General features: G+C 46.2%; 1 protein-coding gene across 1 annotated transcript in view; it reads right to left on the bottom strand.

The window, feature by feature from the left end:
- Window positions 1-13,794, bottom strand: part of FGF12 (fibroblast growth factor 12) — a 212,827-nt gene extending 199,033 nt beyond the window's left edge. Inside the window, 1 exon segment of the mRNA XM_074297863.1 lies at window positions 11,853-13,794. Coding sequence (XP_074153964.1) covers window positions 11,853-12,055 — 203 coding nt within the window. The 5' untranslated portion in view covers window positions 12,056-13,794.
- Window positions 13,795-15,234: the final 1,440 nt, after the last annotated feature.

The raw sequence follows: 15,234 nt of genomic DNA, 5'->3' as shown, positions 1-15,234 counted from the left end.
TGCAATGTGATCTTGGGCAGCTCACTTAGCCAGTCCAGGTGATTTACTAAGGATATGATTTGCATAAAATGGGCTATTTTTGTAGAGAAGTAACAAATGAAAGAAAAATAATCCCTTGGAGCCAGCAGCCCCAGATAAAACTATACTTGATGAAGAATGCAACAGGCTGCTTTTAATACTTAGCTATTGTGCTCACCACTGGGCCATCTCCAATGACACTCTTCACCACAGCCTTCACTTGGGGAAGCACATCTACTCAGCTGTGAAAGTCCTGTCTAGAGCTGAATTGTCCTGACTAATTAGTGAGTATAAATACACTTAGTCATAGATGTCACTAACCGCAAACCAGAACATACTTCATATTTCATCTTTCTTGGCTCTCTGGTCATCTAGGCATTTATCCTATTGCCATGAAGAGACCCTCCCTGCCTGCCTCTGTTTCCTATTCCCTCTTATGTCTCTTACTTTTTGCATTGTGATCCAATAATTTCCTATTCCCTCTTATGTCTCTTACTTTTTGCATTGTGATCCAATGACATAATTTTTCTTGGGGGTGCTAGTGAGCTGATTATTGAGGAAATCAGTCATCCTTGTGATTGCTCAGACCAAAATTCTTTTTTCAGACTACCATTTCCCATAGTGTCAAGTCCCTTTATTAGAATGGAAGTTCCTATGCCCAAAAGACTATAAAACTGTACCTACCCTTTGATCCAGCACCATCTCTATTGGACTGGTCATAAAAAAGGGAAAAGGACGCATCTGTGCACAAAAGTTTGCAGCAGCCCTTTTTGTAGTGGCAAGAAACTAGAAGCTGAATGGATGTCCATCAGCTGGAGAATGGCTGAATAAGTGATGGTATATGAAAGCTATGGGATAATAATTGTTCTATAAGAAATGATTAGCAGGATGATTTCAGAAAGGCCTGGAGAGACTTACATGCTAAGTGAAGTGAGAAGAACCAGATGAATGCTATACACAGCAATGAGATTATGTGATGATCAACTGTGATGGACCTGGTTCTTTTCAACAATGTTTCAAGACAATTCCAATAATCTTGTGATGCCATCTGCACTCAGAAAAGAGGGTTATGGAGAGTGAATGTAGATCACAATATAGTATTTTCACCTCTTTTTGGTTGTTGTTTGCTTGCTTGTTTTTTATCTCATTTTTTTTCTTTTTGATCTGATTTTTCTTGTGCAACATGATAATTGTAGAAATAGATTGAGAAGAATTGCTCTTGTTTAACATATATTGGATTACTTGATGTCTAGGGGAGGGAAAAGGAAAAGGGAAAATATGAACAGAAGGATTTTTCAAGGGTGAATGTTGAAAATTATTTTTGCATGTATTTTAAAAAAGAAAATGCTAAATAATAATAATAATAATAATAATAATAATAATAATAGAAGTTCCTTTAGTGTAGGAACTGTCTCACTCTTATATCTATTTCCTCAAAACTTAATATACTACCTATCTCATCATAGTTACTCAAATGCATGTTTTTTTATTCATCTTTAGTCAAAATAGCTGGGGGAAAAAAAGAAAAATATATAGATTGATTTTTTAAAATTGTGTACAGAAACAACATGACCTACATAGATCTTGGGTGATATATTTGCATTTAGGAGAGAATCTCATCAGTTATTAAGCCCCAACACTATCATTTTATTTTTTATTTTATTTTTAATCTATGTAATAAAACAACACAGTATAATGAATGCACATGAAGTTCAGAGCAGTTCATGATCTGCCTTGGATTGCACAAGACCAATACCTGGTCAAAGCACCAATCAACAAGCATCTATTAAATGTCTACTAGAAGGTAGGTACAGAAAATATCAGAATGAAACAGTTCATGCCTTGTTAGGGAAGCCAACATTCTCATTCATTCTCTCTCTCTCTCTCTCTCTCTCTCTCTCTCTCTCTCTCTCTCTCTCTCTCTCTCTCTCTCTCACACACACACACACACACACACACACACACACACACACACACACGAGGATATCAGCAGCTGAAATTTTAGAAAGAGTGTCATGTAGAATGTGGCTCTCCAGCTGAGTGCTGAAGGAATTAGGGGTTCAAAGAATAGGGAGAAGATATTCCCTCGTGGAGGATAAATTATTTGAAATCAAAAAGGTAGACAATGGACTGTCAAGGAAGAGGAATGATATGGAGATCAGTTTGACTAGAGCAATGATTAAGGGAAGGGGAACAATGTGTAGTAGCCCCCAACAAATACTCCCCAGTTGAAAAGCATTGATTAAGCATTTGATATGGGCTGATCCCTATGTTAAGTGCTAGTTATTAAAAAAAAAAGAAAATGCTACCTTTTTCCTCAAGTCACTTAGTAATGAAAAAGTATATATAGTAGGGTATCAACAAATAGTTCTCAAAAAAGCAAATATAAACTGGCAGGCCCTTGAAAGAATTTTCCAAGGCATTAATCATAAGGGAAATGCCAATCAAGATAACTCTAGAGTTTTACCTCACATGGACCAAAATAGCAAGGATGAGAAAAGATGAAACAATCTATGGTAAGGGGGCTGCAAAAAGATAAACTGCAGAATACAATCCCAGTAGAGTTAGGAATAGAAGGTGAATTGGGAAGGAGGCTTAAGAAATGACTAAATATCCATGCCTTTTCATTCTGAAATCCCCATTGTTTACTCCAAGGAAAAGAATGAGATGGTAAGAAAGATCCCACATACTCCAAAATATACACGACTGTACTTTTGGTGGGAGCAATGATTAGGAAAAAGCAGTTCATCAGTGGAAAAATCATAGAATGTTATTTTGCCATGAGAAAACATGCATAATTTTATAAAAATTCAGAGAAATAGGGAGAGATTTAAACGAACTGATGCACGGTGAAGCAAGCAGAACTAGAAAAAATAACATGTGCTTAATGATTACAGCAATATAAAGAGAAAGTATAAAAATAAAATAAACTGAATGCCATCTAATTTCAATGACCAAACTTGTTTTCAGAGGTAAGAACGTTTCTTTGTAGTAATGAAGAATTATGGGTAGGGATCATCAAATATACTTTCTTATTCAGGTGGTTGTTGCCTAATTTTGCTAAAGTGTTCCCTGTTTATTTGTGTTGGTCTCTTGCCTCTCTTATTCTTCTGTTTCTCATCTGTGTGTGTGTGTGTGTGTGTGTGTGTGTGTGTGTGTGTGTGTTCATTCTCCCTCTTTTTTGTTTGTTACAAGAGATTACTTAAGAGGAACACAGAAGACATCTAGGAGTAGAGCAGAGTGTGAAGGTGACATGTTTTGTTTTGTTTTTTAAGCAATCAATAATCTTAAATCTAGAATAAGTAAAAGTATTGGTGTGTGATTGGAGTTGAGGTTATATAAAATATCTAGAGTACACTCAATCAACATGGTTATATGACTTTCCATTGTTGTTCCATCTCAATCATTAAAGAGCAGAGGAGGCGAGCAGTGAGAGCAATTCAAGACTGCTACTTGAAAAGAGATAGCCAGCAATCGGACAAATGGCCAAAGAGATCAAGGCTTGAGGATAATGCTTAAATTGAATTGGATAATTGTAAAGGTCAGGATTTTATAGGAAGGAAAGTGAGGTCAGAGCTAGGATAATAGCCTGGGAAGCTAGGAAGGGAGAGAACAATTTGTAGCAGTAGCATGGATTCAGAATTCAGTTAGGAAGGGTAAAACAAGGGAAGGTAGGAGTTCAAAGAAATTGAACACTTGAAACAAAAATGTGTTGATTGCCACCCACTAAAAAACAGAAAGAAAACCCAGGATGGATTGATAGAATTATCTAGTAGAAAGGCAATTTTCTTAATGACTTGCTATAATGTGAAGACTAGAGCAGATTTGACAAGACTCCTCCTGGCCTTTGGCTCTGATGGGGATGGAAAAGACAAGCTGGATCTGGCTCTGAACATGAAGAAAAGATCACCTTGAATGTCATAAATAACAAGACAAAGATGGGGAAGAATCTGAGCCTTGTTCCTGTTCAGTCTTTTGTCATTTGAAGCAGTCTTGGTTATTACTTGAACTTTCACTCTGGGGCCTCACTCTACTGGAAAAGGAAGTGTTGGGCTTCCGAGGTGCTGTGTTTACTATAATAGGAATAAATTTTGGGGAACAGTTATTGTGATCAGGATCTTGACCTGGGTCCCTCCTTAGGCCAGGGGCTCTCTCTCTCTCCTCTGCCTTCCAGAGATTCTTAGAGAGGAGCACTACTAATGTTGGAGTGTTGAATTTAGATACTCTTTATTTCAGTTGTTTTCATGGAGTTTCCTCTGTTTAATTGGAAGTTCCTCTAGAGCAGCAACCATCTTTTGACTCTTTTTGTATCTCCACTGTTTAGCCTAATGCCTGGCACTTAGTAGGTGTTTACTAAATTTGGGATTGATCAGCTTCAATGCTTTAGGTTCTGTGTTAGCCATCACAAGGATTACAAGGACCAGGATGACAATTCTTTTCTGAAAGGAGTTTTCATGGGGGGGGGGGGGGTGCGGTATAAGAGATCGTTTGTTAGTTAAATTCATGTAAAGAAATTAAATAGAAATAACTGCAAAGTAGGCAAATCAGAAGAAGCTGAGGTACAGGCTTAGTGGTCGGAAAGCTTCATGTAGAAGGGGTTACTTGACTCGCATTTTAAAGGAAGAAAGGGCTCCCTGAAGCAGAAGAGTTTGTTGACCACAAACAAGAGTCAGGTCACATCTAAACTGATTTCTGAGTTAATGTTGCATTTTACAGCTGGAATAAACACTCAACATTCCCTGCCCCTGCCAGTGAGTGACTTTTAGGCCTAGCCTTCAACCACAGATCACAGCCCACCAAGATCCAGCAAGAGCCTCGTCGGGAGGGCTTGTATGCCAAAATCTCTATTGAGGCAACAGTGGCCCAGAAAATATTCCCATTTTTCCTAATATGGAAAACCCAACTTTATTTCCCCTCATTTCCTTTTCCAGCCTTTGAATGAACTCTGCATAGGACAGCCCAGTTTAAAAAAAAAAAAAAAAAAAAAAAAAAAAAAAAGCCAATTCCAATGGAAATCTGTTCTTTATTTTGAAGTTAAAGGTCAAGGGACTTTTAAAATACATTTTCCCCTTTTTATAGGTTAAACATGAATGCCCTGCCACAGTCACAGCCTATTAGACCCCTACTAAGGCATCTCTTCACTCAAGGCTGCAAAAGGGTTCTGCAGAGTCTCCAGCTGCTGTTTGCCAACAGGGCTCACCATCAAAGAAGAAGTGAAGCAGTCTGTCATTTTCAAAGATTCTAACTTTGGCATTCTTCTCTCCTTCTTTCAAAACATCTAAAGCAGTTGTTTACCTGGAGCTTAAAAGAAAGGGCATCTCTTGGGCTCCCAAGTGTCCCTTCCCTTCTCCAGGTAAATCCCTTCCCTCGAAGCCTCTGGGGTACTGTGCATTCAGGGAGGGAGATGCCTACTGAAACACTGAACTGAAGCACACACATAACAACACAGACCTCCAGGGACTCCAGGGCCAACTTCGTGATCTCAGTCTTCTCTGTGTGCTCATCTCCCCACACAGAGCACTGGGATCAATGCACACAGAAGCAGGGTTGCTGTTTCTAGGCTTACTATCTCCCAGGATTCTTTCCCCAACTGCCTGATCCTCTTCGAGGAGAGTTATTCAGAACCCAAAGTCACCTATATGCCAGAGGACAATCCAAGGTTTTTTGAGTCTAAAACCAAATTTTTGTAAATGAAAAACAGAATCTGAAATCGATGACATTTCCCAGGTCACCTATTGCAACCAAATGCATGTCTGAATATATAGAGAGACAAAGAACTCACTAACTAATTAGCCATCGCACTGCATTTGGGAGATTTAGAATGTTTTTCCCATGGCCAAGACCAACCCTCTAAATCTACTTCATACACACAACACACTTAACTTGCACATGTACAGAAATCCACGATGCATACAATACCCAGAGTCAACCAAAAGCCATGTAATTGACATGACACCCCTTGAACCACTTAGGGAAAAGGATCCCATGATCCCTCACTCTTCTCTTTTCTGGAATAAACAAGTGGGCTGTCTTCACATGATCCTTACATGGCTCGACAAAGCCATTGTCTTTCAGAAACCCAAATGTGTCACGTGCATGCAGGAATGAATGAAGAAAAATAATTTAGTAAGTACTCGCTATGTGCCAAAGACTGTGCTCAGCACTGGGGCTACACAGACAGAGAGAAAATAGTTACTGCCTTCAAGGAGCTTCTATAATAACAAAGGAAAACAGCAGCTGGGGAGGAGTAGCAATGGAGATTTTCCATCTGAAAAGCTACAAAGGTGATGAGTAGAGTCAGAGAGGATGAGGTGCCCACTCCTGGCTGGATCCCAAGGTCCACCATGGGAATATGGCAAGGAGGGTGTCCAAGCCACAACATGTCCCTGTTGAGGTGCTTCTGCCTTTTTAAATTGCATAACGCTACACTAACAGCTATGCAGTGCTGGGAGGGGGGAGAGAACATCTCACCAGGATGACTGGCAGACACCCTGTCTGCAATGCCGCTCAACAAATTTCACAGTGCCCACAAATTCAATGGAACTACAAGCAAATAAAATGGAACTGACTACAATTATTTTCAGAGAAACATCTTTGGAAAGTCAACTATCCAGAAACATCCTACATCTGTGGAGATTTGGTGATTATGAAAGAATGCAACGAGGGGATTTGCTAGAGAAAGAGATGTTCCTGGAGCTCTTCTTCCCAAATTCCCCTTGCCCTTCCCCCAAACTCAAAGGCTGTCAGCATTCTGGCAAATTGGTCTTCTAATTTTCTTCAAGAAGATCAACTTCATTAAAACTTCAAAGTTTTAATTCTGTATTATTTGATGGGATTTCTGAGGATAAAAAGAATCGAGGGATCATGGGAGTTGGCTACAAAGACAACATGAACTTACAATAGAAACATAATTTGTAGAATTGAATGCATTCATTCAGAACAGGGATGATAAAATCCATGCAAAGTGCCATTTTATCCCTCTGCTGGGGTTCTGAGGAAAAAGAATTCTAATTCTTGATGATAAATGTCAAACAAAAATGCATTTAATTTTCCTAATTTTCTGGCTTCCAATCATGAGTCAGATTCCTAAGAGGAGAAATTTTAGATTCAAATGCCCCAATGTACCTCACTAGAAAGGAAAACCCATTTGCAAGCTCTTCCTTGACTAAGAATTCAAGTCATTTAGAAAACATATTTCCCTTTCAGAGATCAGATGATGAGCATTCAGTTCCATTACTAGTGTTTTGCTTCTTCAACTCTTCTTTATGATGTTTTCAATCCTCTATGTCAAAGAGCGTTTGATAGCAAAATATGCCACAGAAAGGTTATCAAGCAAAGCAGACTTACCTAGGAAAGCATGAAGGGCACAGAATTCTTTTCAGATAAACAAGATTTGTCTGAGTGGAAAGAGTAAATGCTTAAAGAAATGAGAGCATTGAAACTTCACAAATTTAGGATTTAATTTAGGTTCACTTCCTTGATGTATTTAAAGTGTGGATCATAAATCACAGCTTTTGGGGTGTTCGAAGAATTGATGGTGATCTGTCATTTAGATATGCATCGTATGTCTTATTTATGAAAGAGGGAGGCACTCAAATGAAACATTGATTGTCCCTCTAAATCTATTAAAAAAAAAAAAAAAGTACCAAACAATATTAAAAAAAAAAAACATGATAGGATTGATTGTACTTTATGCCTATTGGGATTTTGGGTAGATTTCTCATCATATCGAATCCCCAAATTTCAGATTCTTGAAGAGATTTCAAAAAATTATCTAATCTACTATATAATATCTTCCAAATGAATCTTGACCAAATATAATCAAATGCTCAGTTAATGGGAAAATATATGCATTACTTCACACACACACACACACACACACACACACACACACACACACACACACATTCTATCACTTAACTTGAAATGATATTATTTCCCTAGAAAAATCTCCCCTATTAAACAAGTGGGATAGACATGCCATTTAGTAGCTTTCTAGATCCTAGCCAGTTTTAGACATTGGGATGCTTATTCAGGTGCTCAGCTCTCCACGAGCTTTTATTTATTTTTTGTTTACCCAGTAACAATTTAGAAGTTGTAGAGGGGGAAATTTAGTCCTTGTGCCATAGGACAATACCAATGTACCAGTGAGGAAGGTCTTCATTATAGTAGCCAGTGTACTCTACTAATTTCCTGGAGATCTGGGTTCACTTTAAATCGAATGTCCTCAATGACATTTCTAAAACAGCTGTTTTATACTCAAACACAGCCTGAGATTCAAGGCTTCATGAGATGATGAAATGTCAAACATAAGTGTTTCCCAAAACAATATTTGCGGCTCAGGAAGTGAGTTGGGGATGCCTCAGCTTTTGTACCTCAATCCTTCCCCTCAAACATGGAAAGTTCAAAACAGCATCCAGGCACCCTATCTTGCAGTTCATTGTCTCACAGTCTAACAAGGTACTCGGAGGGATACATGACTTGAAAATGAGGCTTCTAAAAGCCCAATTGACTGATTCTGTCCAGTGTCCTGTCTTATCCCTGCAAATCAACTAACATTGATCTGAAAATAAGAATATTACTACTGTTTATTATCAAAGAAAACATAGCAATTTTGAATATAATGTCACAGTCATCAGCATTCTCCTGATCTTCTTTGAAAGTTCCACACTTTACCTTTGCTCAGAGAGAATCACTTAATTACCAAGATTCATTAACAATTTTATGTTGGTATTTTATCCACAGATAGATCAAGTGGCAGGGCCAAGGTACCAAGCAAGAAGAGGAGAAATTTCCCCATGCAGTAGATAAATCCCCTGCAGTCTTTTAACAGCTAGGTGATTGTAGCCTTCCTTGCTTCATGTATTCTTGACTCAAAATTCAAATAACAACCTTTCAGTCTAGGAGTCAAAGGACTTAAACGCAAGCAATCTTCAGCATTCTAAAGGATACTGTTGTCACATCCCTTTTCTTCACACCGCCATTTGTTACTCAGTTGGTGTACTTCACCCAGAGATAGTTTTATGAATGATAAGTTCCATGTGAGGCAGGACAGAAAGGGACCTTTTGCCTAACAGCAGGGGAAGGGAAGATTCTTTCATGGAATCATTTTGACTTTAATATTCTTTTGATTTTAGTAAGTTCTCTCCCTTCAGTCCCTCTCCACCCCCACCCCAAAATCATTAAAAATCCCTGTCTGGTGCTGTGATCCATGCTGCCAGTCTGGAGATTTGGGCTCACTATAAATAGGTTCTCCCCAAGCAATGTGAATCATGGTTGCTGACAGCAAACCAACAGATTCATTAGTTTGCCTTGTAAGTCTTAAGAATAGCACCCCATCTCAAAAAATCAGAAAATTTGCCAGTTTAAGAACAGATTAAATCCCTGGGTTTATAAATGAAATAAATGCTGCACTAGCCCTCTGGATGTCTTAACGAGCTTTGACGTCTTTGGAATATCTTACTCTACCTGGGAAACTTCAACTAGAAAAGTAACCATCAAGCATCTCTCTGAGAATCCATGGATGTTCGTGGAGTCAAATGAGAGGAGAGGGAGACTATGGTCAGATAAAAAAAAAAAAAAAAAAAAAAAAAAAAAAAAAAAAAAAAAAAAAAAACTAACAGGATAAATTCCAAAGTGGCCTGAAATTCATCATTGGAAGAAGATGTGTATGGAAGTAGAAGCAGCCAATGAGAGGATAGCATTTTCCCAGGTTCAGTGCTATTTTACTATGATACTTCTATTTAGTGAAAGGGGGAGTATAGGAACAGAAGTGTGATTTCTTTACTCATATAATTTAATTGCTGTAGCTACAGGTTAGAAATATAGCCAAGGGAATTTCAGAGCCTTGATATTTTTTCCATGAACACTAGAAGGAAAAAACCCAAATGGGGTGGCAGTCCAGTGAGACAGAAGAGTGTTTTATGTTTGTCTCAATTCCTAAACTATGGCATGGAATTTACTCAATGTCTCACCAATCACACAATGGGGAAGAAGAAGAAGAAGAAGAAGAAGAAGAAGAAGAAGAAGAAGAAGAAGAAGAAGAAGAAGAAGAAGAAGAAGAAGAAGAAGAAGAAGAAGAAGAAGAAGAAGAAGAAGAAGAAGAAGAAGAAGAAGAAGAAGAAGAAGAAGAAGAAGAGAAGGAGGAGGAGGAGGAGGAGGAGGAGGAAGAAAGAAGAAGGAAGAAGGAGGAAGAAGGAAGAATAAGAAGTAAGAAGAAGAAGAAGGAAGAAGAAGAAGAAGAAGAAAGAAGAAAAAGAAGAAGAAGAAAGAAAGAAAGAAAGAAAGAAAGAAAGAAAGAAAGAAAGAAAGAAAGAAAGAAAGAAAGAAAGAAAGAAAGAAAGAAAGAAAGAAAGAAAGAAAGAAAGAAAGAAAGAAAGAAAGAAAGAAAGAAAGAAAGAAAGAAAGAAAGAAGAAAAAAAAAATCTATGGAACACAGCACCTGTGGAGAATTAGCTTCAGAATTTAAGGAAACCATTCAGACCATGGAATTATTTTAATTGAGTTATTTACATTATGAAGTTTCCAGACCCAAGACCAAGGACACTGTATTTTGACTCTCAGGATTTGGTATCTCATGGTGATTTTCTTTTTATTGTCTAGATTGGCAATGGCAAGTAGCTTCCTTTCCCTAAAACTTAATTTCCTCTTCCAGAATAGCAAGGGGTCATTTCAGGTGATCACTAAGTTCTCTTTCAGCCATAAAACCTAGCGAGGCTGTTTTCTACTAACACCAAAGAAATCAAATGATTGCTCCATTTTAATTCAATGTTAGCTGTCCATGATAAATAAGAAATGCAGCCTCCTCTTGTTTTAATTTCAGCACTAATTGAATACTTTAACATCTCTCAGCTTCCACTTAAAAGCTGAAAATTCAAGCTAACTTCTTTAGATTTCCTAAAAAGTGATTTCTCCCTCAAAGTATTTGTCTCGTCCAAGTGTTTTTTACCTCAGTCCACAGAAAACACAAAAGCTCACCAGAAATGCATGTGGTTAAACCAAGCCGTCCCCCTTTTTGGTTCCTGCCCTGGTTGTTTGGTTTTTGTTCCTCACTCTTCTTTGGCCTTTTCTTAGAAGTTCAGGGAGAAGAAATGACTGTTTCTAGCCCTTCAATCACACTCGAGCGAGCAGCGGGGTGGGGGAGAGCGGGAATTTTGTTTGTTTTTATTCTCTCAACCCCGAACTCTGACTCGCCTTGAAAGGGGGGGGCACTGCTTGGCCTAAAATAAACACCCGGGGGGGGGGGGCTGCTGATTCCAGCTCTTGCTGTCATATCCCCCTCCCCTCCCCTCTTCTCCATCATCGAATTTAACGCCATTTAAGTTTTTTTAAAAAGGGAAACTGAGAAACTGGAGACTGACTCCCCAGAGTGAGGCGGGCTTTAGGCTCGCTTCCCCAGCAGGCCCAGAGGAGGGGACGCACGGAGACCGTTGGCCTTCCACGCTCACCTCCGCACCCACTTCAGACCCCGGCATGCAAAAGGGGGGAAGGGAGGCTCCAGACGAGCTCCCAAGGAAAAGCAAAGCCTGGGGAAAGAGGATGACGGGGGGAGGGACACAGAGCAGAGCTGGGGAGCGTGAGCCACAGCAGGTCCGGAGATGAGCCGCCCGGACGTTGGACGGAGCCGAGGGGCTGGTCAAGGAGGGCCGCGTGGAGGGGAGGGTTCGGAAGGGAAACAGGCTGCCAGGGGAGGCAGGCAGCCTCCGGCCCAGGTCTCCGGAGCCGGCTCTGCCGGGCCCTACATGGGCTGGCGAGGGAAGCGGCTCGATGGGAGCCCAGGGGGAAGGAGGAGGAGGCTGCCCGGGGTGGAGAGAGGGAGGCTCGCCGGCTGCCACTGACCTGGTCTCCTTCTCACGGGCCTCTTCCGGCCGCTGCAGAAACGCACCTTGCTGAACACCCCGAGGACATGCCTCTCGCACAGGGACCGGCCGTCCTTGCTGGGGCTGGAGCGGCGCTTGGAGGCCGACACCCGATCGCTGTTGGACTCCCTCGCCTGGCGCTTCTGGCGGATGAGCGAGCTGGCGATGGCCGCGGCCATCGCGGCTCAGCCGTCGGGGCCCTTCCGCGGGGCTCCCGGCTCGGGGGACGAGGGAGATTCGGGCCGCCTTCCCGTCTAATGCAATCCCTTTGTAGCCCTCTCCTTGTAATCCGAGGCAGGGCAGGCGGCCCCCCGAAAGCGCCTCGTTGGGCAAAGTGGAGGCAGTGATTTGGAAGCTCTGTGGGGGCCGCGGGAGAGAAGACGGGGCTCCCGGCAGCCGACTAAGTCAGTCTGGGTCCGTGGGCACCCGGGGCCCACCAAGGTTTGTTGGTGGAGACAAAACCACCGTAAATCCGAGTGTAAACTTCCAGGAGCGCTGCTGCACAAACTGAAAGGACGGCGATTGTTTCTGCGAGCCGGGGTCACCCCGAACTCCGCGTATCCCCCAAGCGCCCCCCACGCCGGCCCCGGAGCCCGGGGGCTCCGCTTTCCGAGGGAGGCTGGGCAGGGGCTCGGCCGGCTTGCCTGGAGTCCGCCGCCGCTGCTCACGGAAGTGCTGTCCCGAATGAGAAGGCGGCTCCGGGCCCCAAGCCCTGGCCGGGGGTCCCGGCTGCCCCCAGAGCCCCGAGCAGAGGCGGGGGGGGGGGGGGAGTGGAGCTCGATAGGAAAAGTGTGTACAAAGCGGTGGGCGCGGGCCGGGCGGCCGGGCCCCCGCCCACGGCAGCGGCCAAAATCAAAGGCTAAAAAGTGACTCCAAGCTCAGGGCCTCCGACCAGAAGCCGCCGAATTCGGGGGTGACCGGGGCCGGGCTTAAGTCCCCGCGGGCGGGCTCTGCCAGCCCGAAGGAGCCATGCCCCCCAGCTCAGCCGGCGCCGCCGCCATCGCCCACCCCTCCCCGGGCCTCGGGTGCTTGTGTGCACGGGGGAGCAGGGCCAAGCGGGCCGGCGGGAAGGGAGGGGGGACCCCGAAGGGGGCAGAAGGGCTGGGCTCGAGAGCAGGTGGCGCTCCCCGGCTTTGGCGTCGCAGGGGCAGCGGGCGGCAGCTGTGGGAACCGCGATTCACCGCGAGCGGTGCAGACGAGGGAAGGAGGGAGAGGGAGGGAGCGGGAGGAGGGAGGGAGGGAGGGAGGGAGGCTGAAAAGCAGGGGAGGGAGCTCGGGGAGGGAGATCCCCGGGAGCCTAGCGCCCCCGGGAACCGCCCGCCGCCCCCACGGCGAGGGCACGGGGCGGGGAGGAGGGGATGGAGCGCCCCGGCTGCGGGAGGGAAATCCCGTGCTCCTCCTGGAACAGCCCCGCACCGAGGGAGTCCTTCGGCAACTGAGCGTCCGCAAGGGCTCGGCGGGGGACCCCGAGCCCCGGCCCCGCGGGAAGCGCGGCCTCGGATTGGAGGGGAGTCCTTGGGGTGCTGAGCGCCCCTCCCAGGGCCACTTCAGCGGGGCTTCCCTGCCATGGGCGGCCCGGAACCGGGAGCGTCCGAGGGCTCAGGGCATCGCCCCGAGGGCCCTGCTCCGTGCCCGCCGCCGCCGCGCCCCCGGCTCGCGCCCGGAGTCCCGGCGGCCCGAAGGGACGGCGATGGATCAGATGCGAGACGCAGGCGGCCGCGGACGCTCAGACAGTTCTGCGGCCCCCATCCCGGCCCTGGGCGGAAGGCGGCACGCGGCCGGAGCAGCAGCAGCAGGAGGGGGCGGCGGGAGAGGACGCGCCGGGCACCGGCAGGCTGCGGCCACACATCATCCTGCCCTTCGGCGGCTGCTGGCCGGGGCGCCGCGGCTCCCCGAGCGCCCCGGGCCACATCGTCGGCCCGCCCGCCGGGCCCCGCGCCCCAGCCCACACGGAGCCGAGCCCCCGGACGCGGCCGAGAGGGGCTCCCCGCAAGGCGCAGGCTGCCCGGAGCTAGGGCGCCCCGAGCCCGCCCCGCAGCCGCTGGGTGCCGGTGCGGCTCAGCGCCGGGGGCATGCCCGCCGCTCACACACAGGAAGCTCCGGGCGATCCAGGGGGGTCAAGTTCTCGCTGGAGCGCAGCTCCCGGGGGGCCGAGGGCGAGCACTGAGGCAGGAGCAGGGAGGGCTGGCCCGTCCGCCCCACGCACCGCGGGCTGCCCGCTGCAGGTCCGGCTCCGGCTCCGGCGGACGGCTTCCAGGCTGCCGTTCCCTCGGGCTGGGGCTCGCGCTGGTCTGGAAGAGGAAACTCCAGGCGGAGGAGGCTGGCAAATGGGGGCAGAGGACTGGGGGGGGGGGGGGGAGAGGGAGAAAGGGAAAGCCTCCCGAACTTCTTCCTTGCAGCTCGGGAGAAAGGAAAGGGGGACAGGGGGAGGGCGTTCACATCCAGCTGTCAGGAGCGGCTGGCCAGGGAGCGAGCGTGGGCTGCTGTGCCCATTTTCTTCCTGGGCGCCGACTGATGGCACCGGGCTTCCTCCCCCCTCCCCCAGCCCCGGCGGCCGCCTGTGTTTCCCTCCTTGTCGCCTCCCTCCCTTCTCTTTCTGTGTCTTCTGTCTCTCCTCTCCTCTCTACGCAATCCTACGTGATTGAGGTTTGGATGAGAAATTCTCAGAGGCAGAGCTGGGGAACTGCAGCTCCAGTGGGCCGTCCCCTCCTTCACCCAACGGGGGAGAAAACGGCCCCTGGCCAAGACCCGGCGACCAGCAGAGGGGCCCCGGCAGCCCCGGGAGGGGCGGAGGAGAGAGGGAGAGCGGTCTGCCCAACCGCACCGTCAGACACCTACTGTGCGCAAAACACTGGCCGGGTTAGAAGGTGGGGCTACGAGAGCGGTAGCAAAGGAGACAGGGAGAGAAACCCAGGCAGGAACCGGGCAAATTCAGCTCGGGGGGGCACTTTCCCCATGTGGGAAGGAATTGGACCTGAAGGGCTGGCCAGAGGAGTTGCCTTCAGACCCCCTGCTGGGCTGGCTAACTACTGGGCTAATCTCAAAACAGGTAAGTGAAGGCAATGAGTCCGAGCCTCCCTCAATAGAATTCGCATCCCGGATCCCTCCTGGAACCTACAGGTTACCAGAGGGAAGCTGGGTGTAGTGGGAAGGACACTGACAAGGAGCCAGGAAGGCCGCTGTTCAGATCCCTCCGAAACTAAGGACTAGACCATGATCCTGGCAAGACCCTTCCTCAATTCAGGTAAAAGACGTAGATTGGATTGGATCACCTCCAAAGTGGTTTTTAGCTTTCTATAAAGCAGAGATTCAGTGTATCTGGGCAGGATTTAAGTATGAGCGACCCCCAAGGTCATTT

Source organism: Sminthopsis crassicaudata, chromosome 3, assembly GCF_048593235.1.
Source record: "Sminthopsis crassicaudata isolate SCR6 chromosome 3, ASM4859323v1, whole genome shotgun sequence".
NCBI classification, from domain to species: domain Eukaryota; kingdom Metazoa; phylum Chordata; class Mammalia; order Dasyuromorphia; family Dasyuridae; genus Sminthopsis; species Sminthopsis crassicaudata.
The sequence above is the reverse complement of the archived record's forward strand: the minus strand, read 5'-3'. Positions and strand labels throughout refer to the sequence as shown.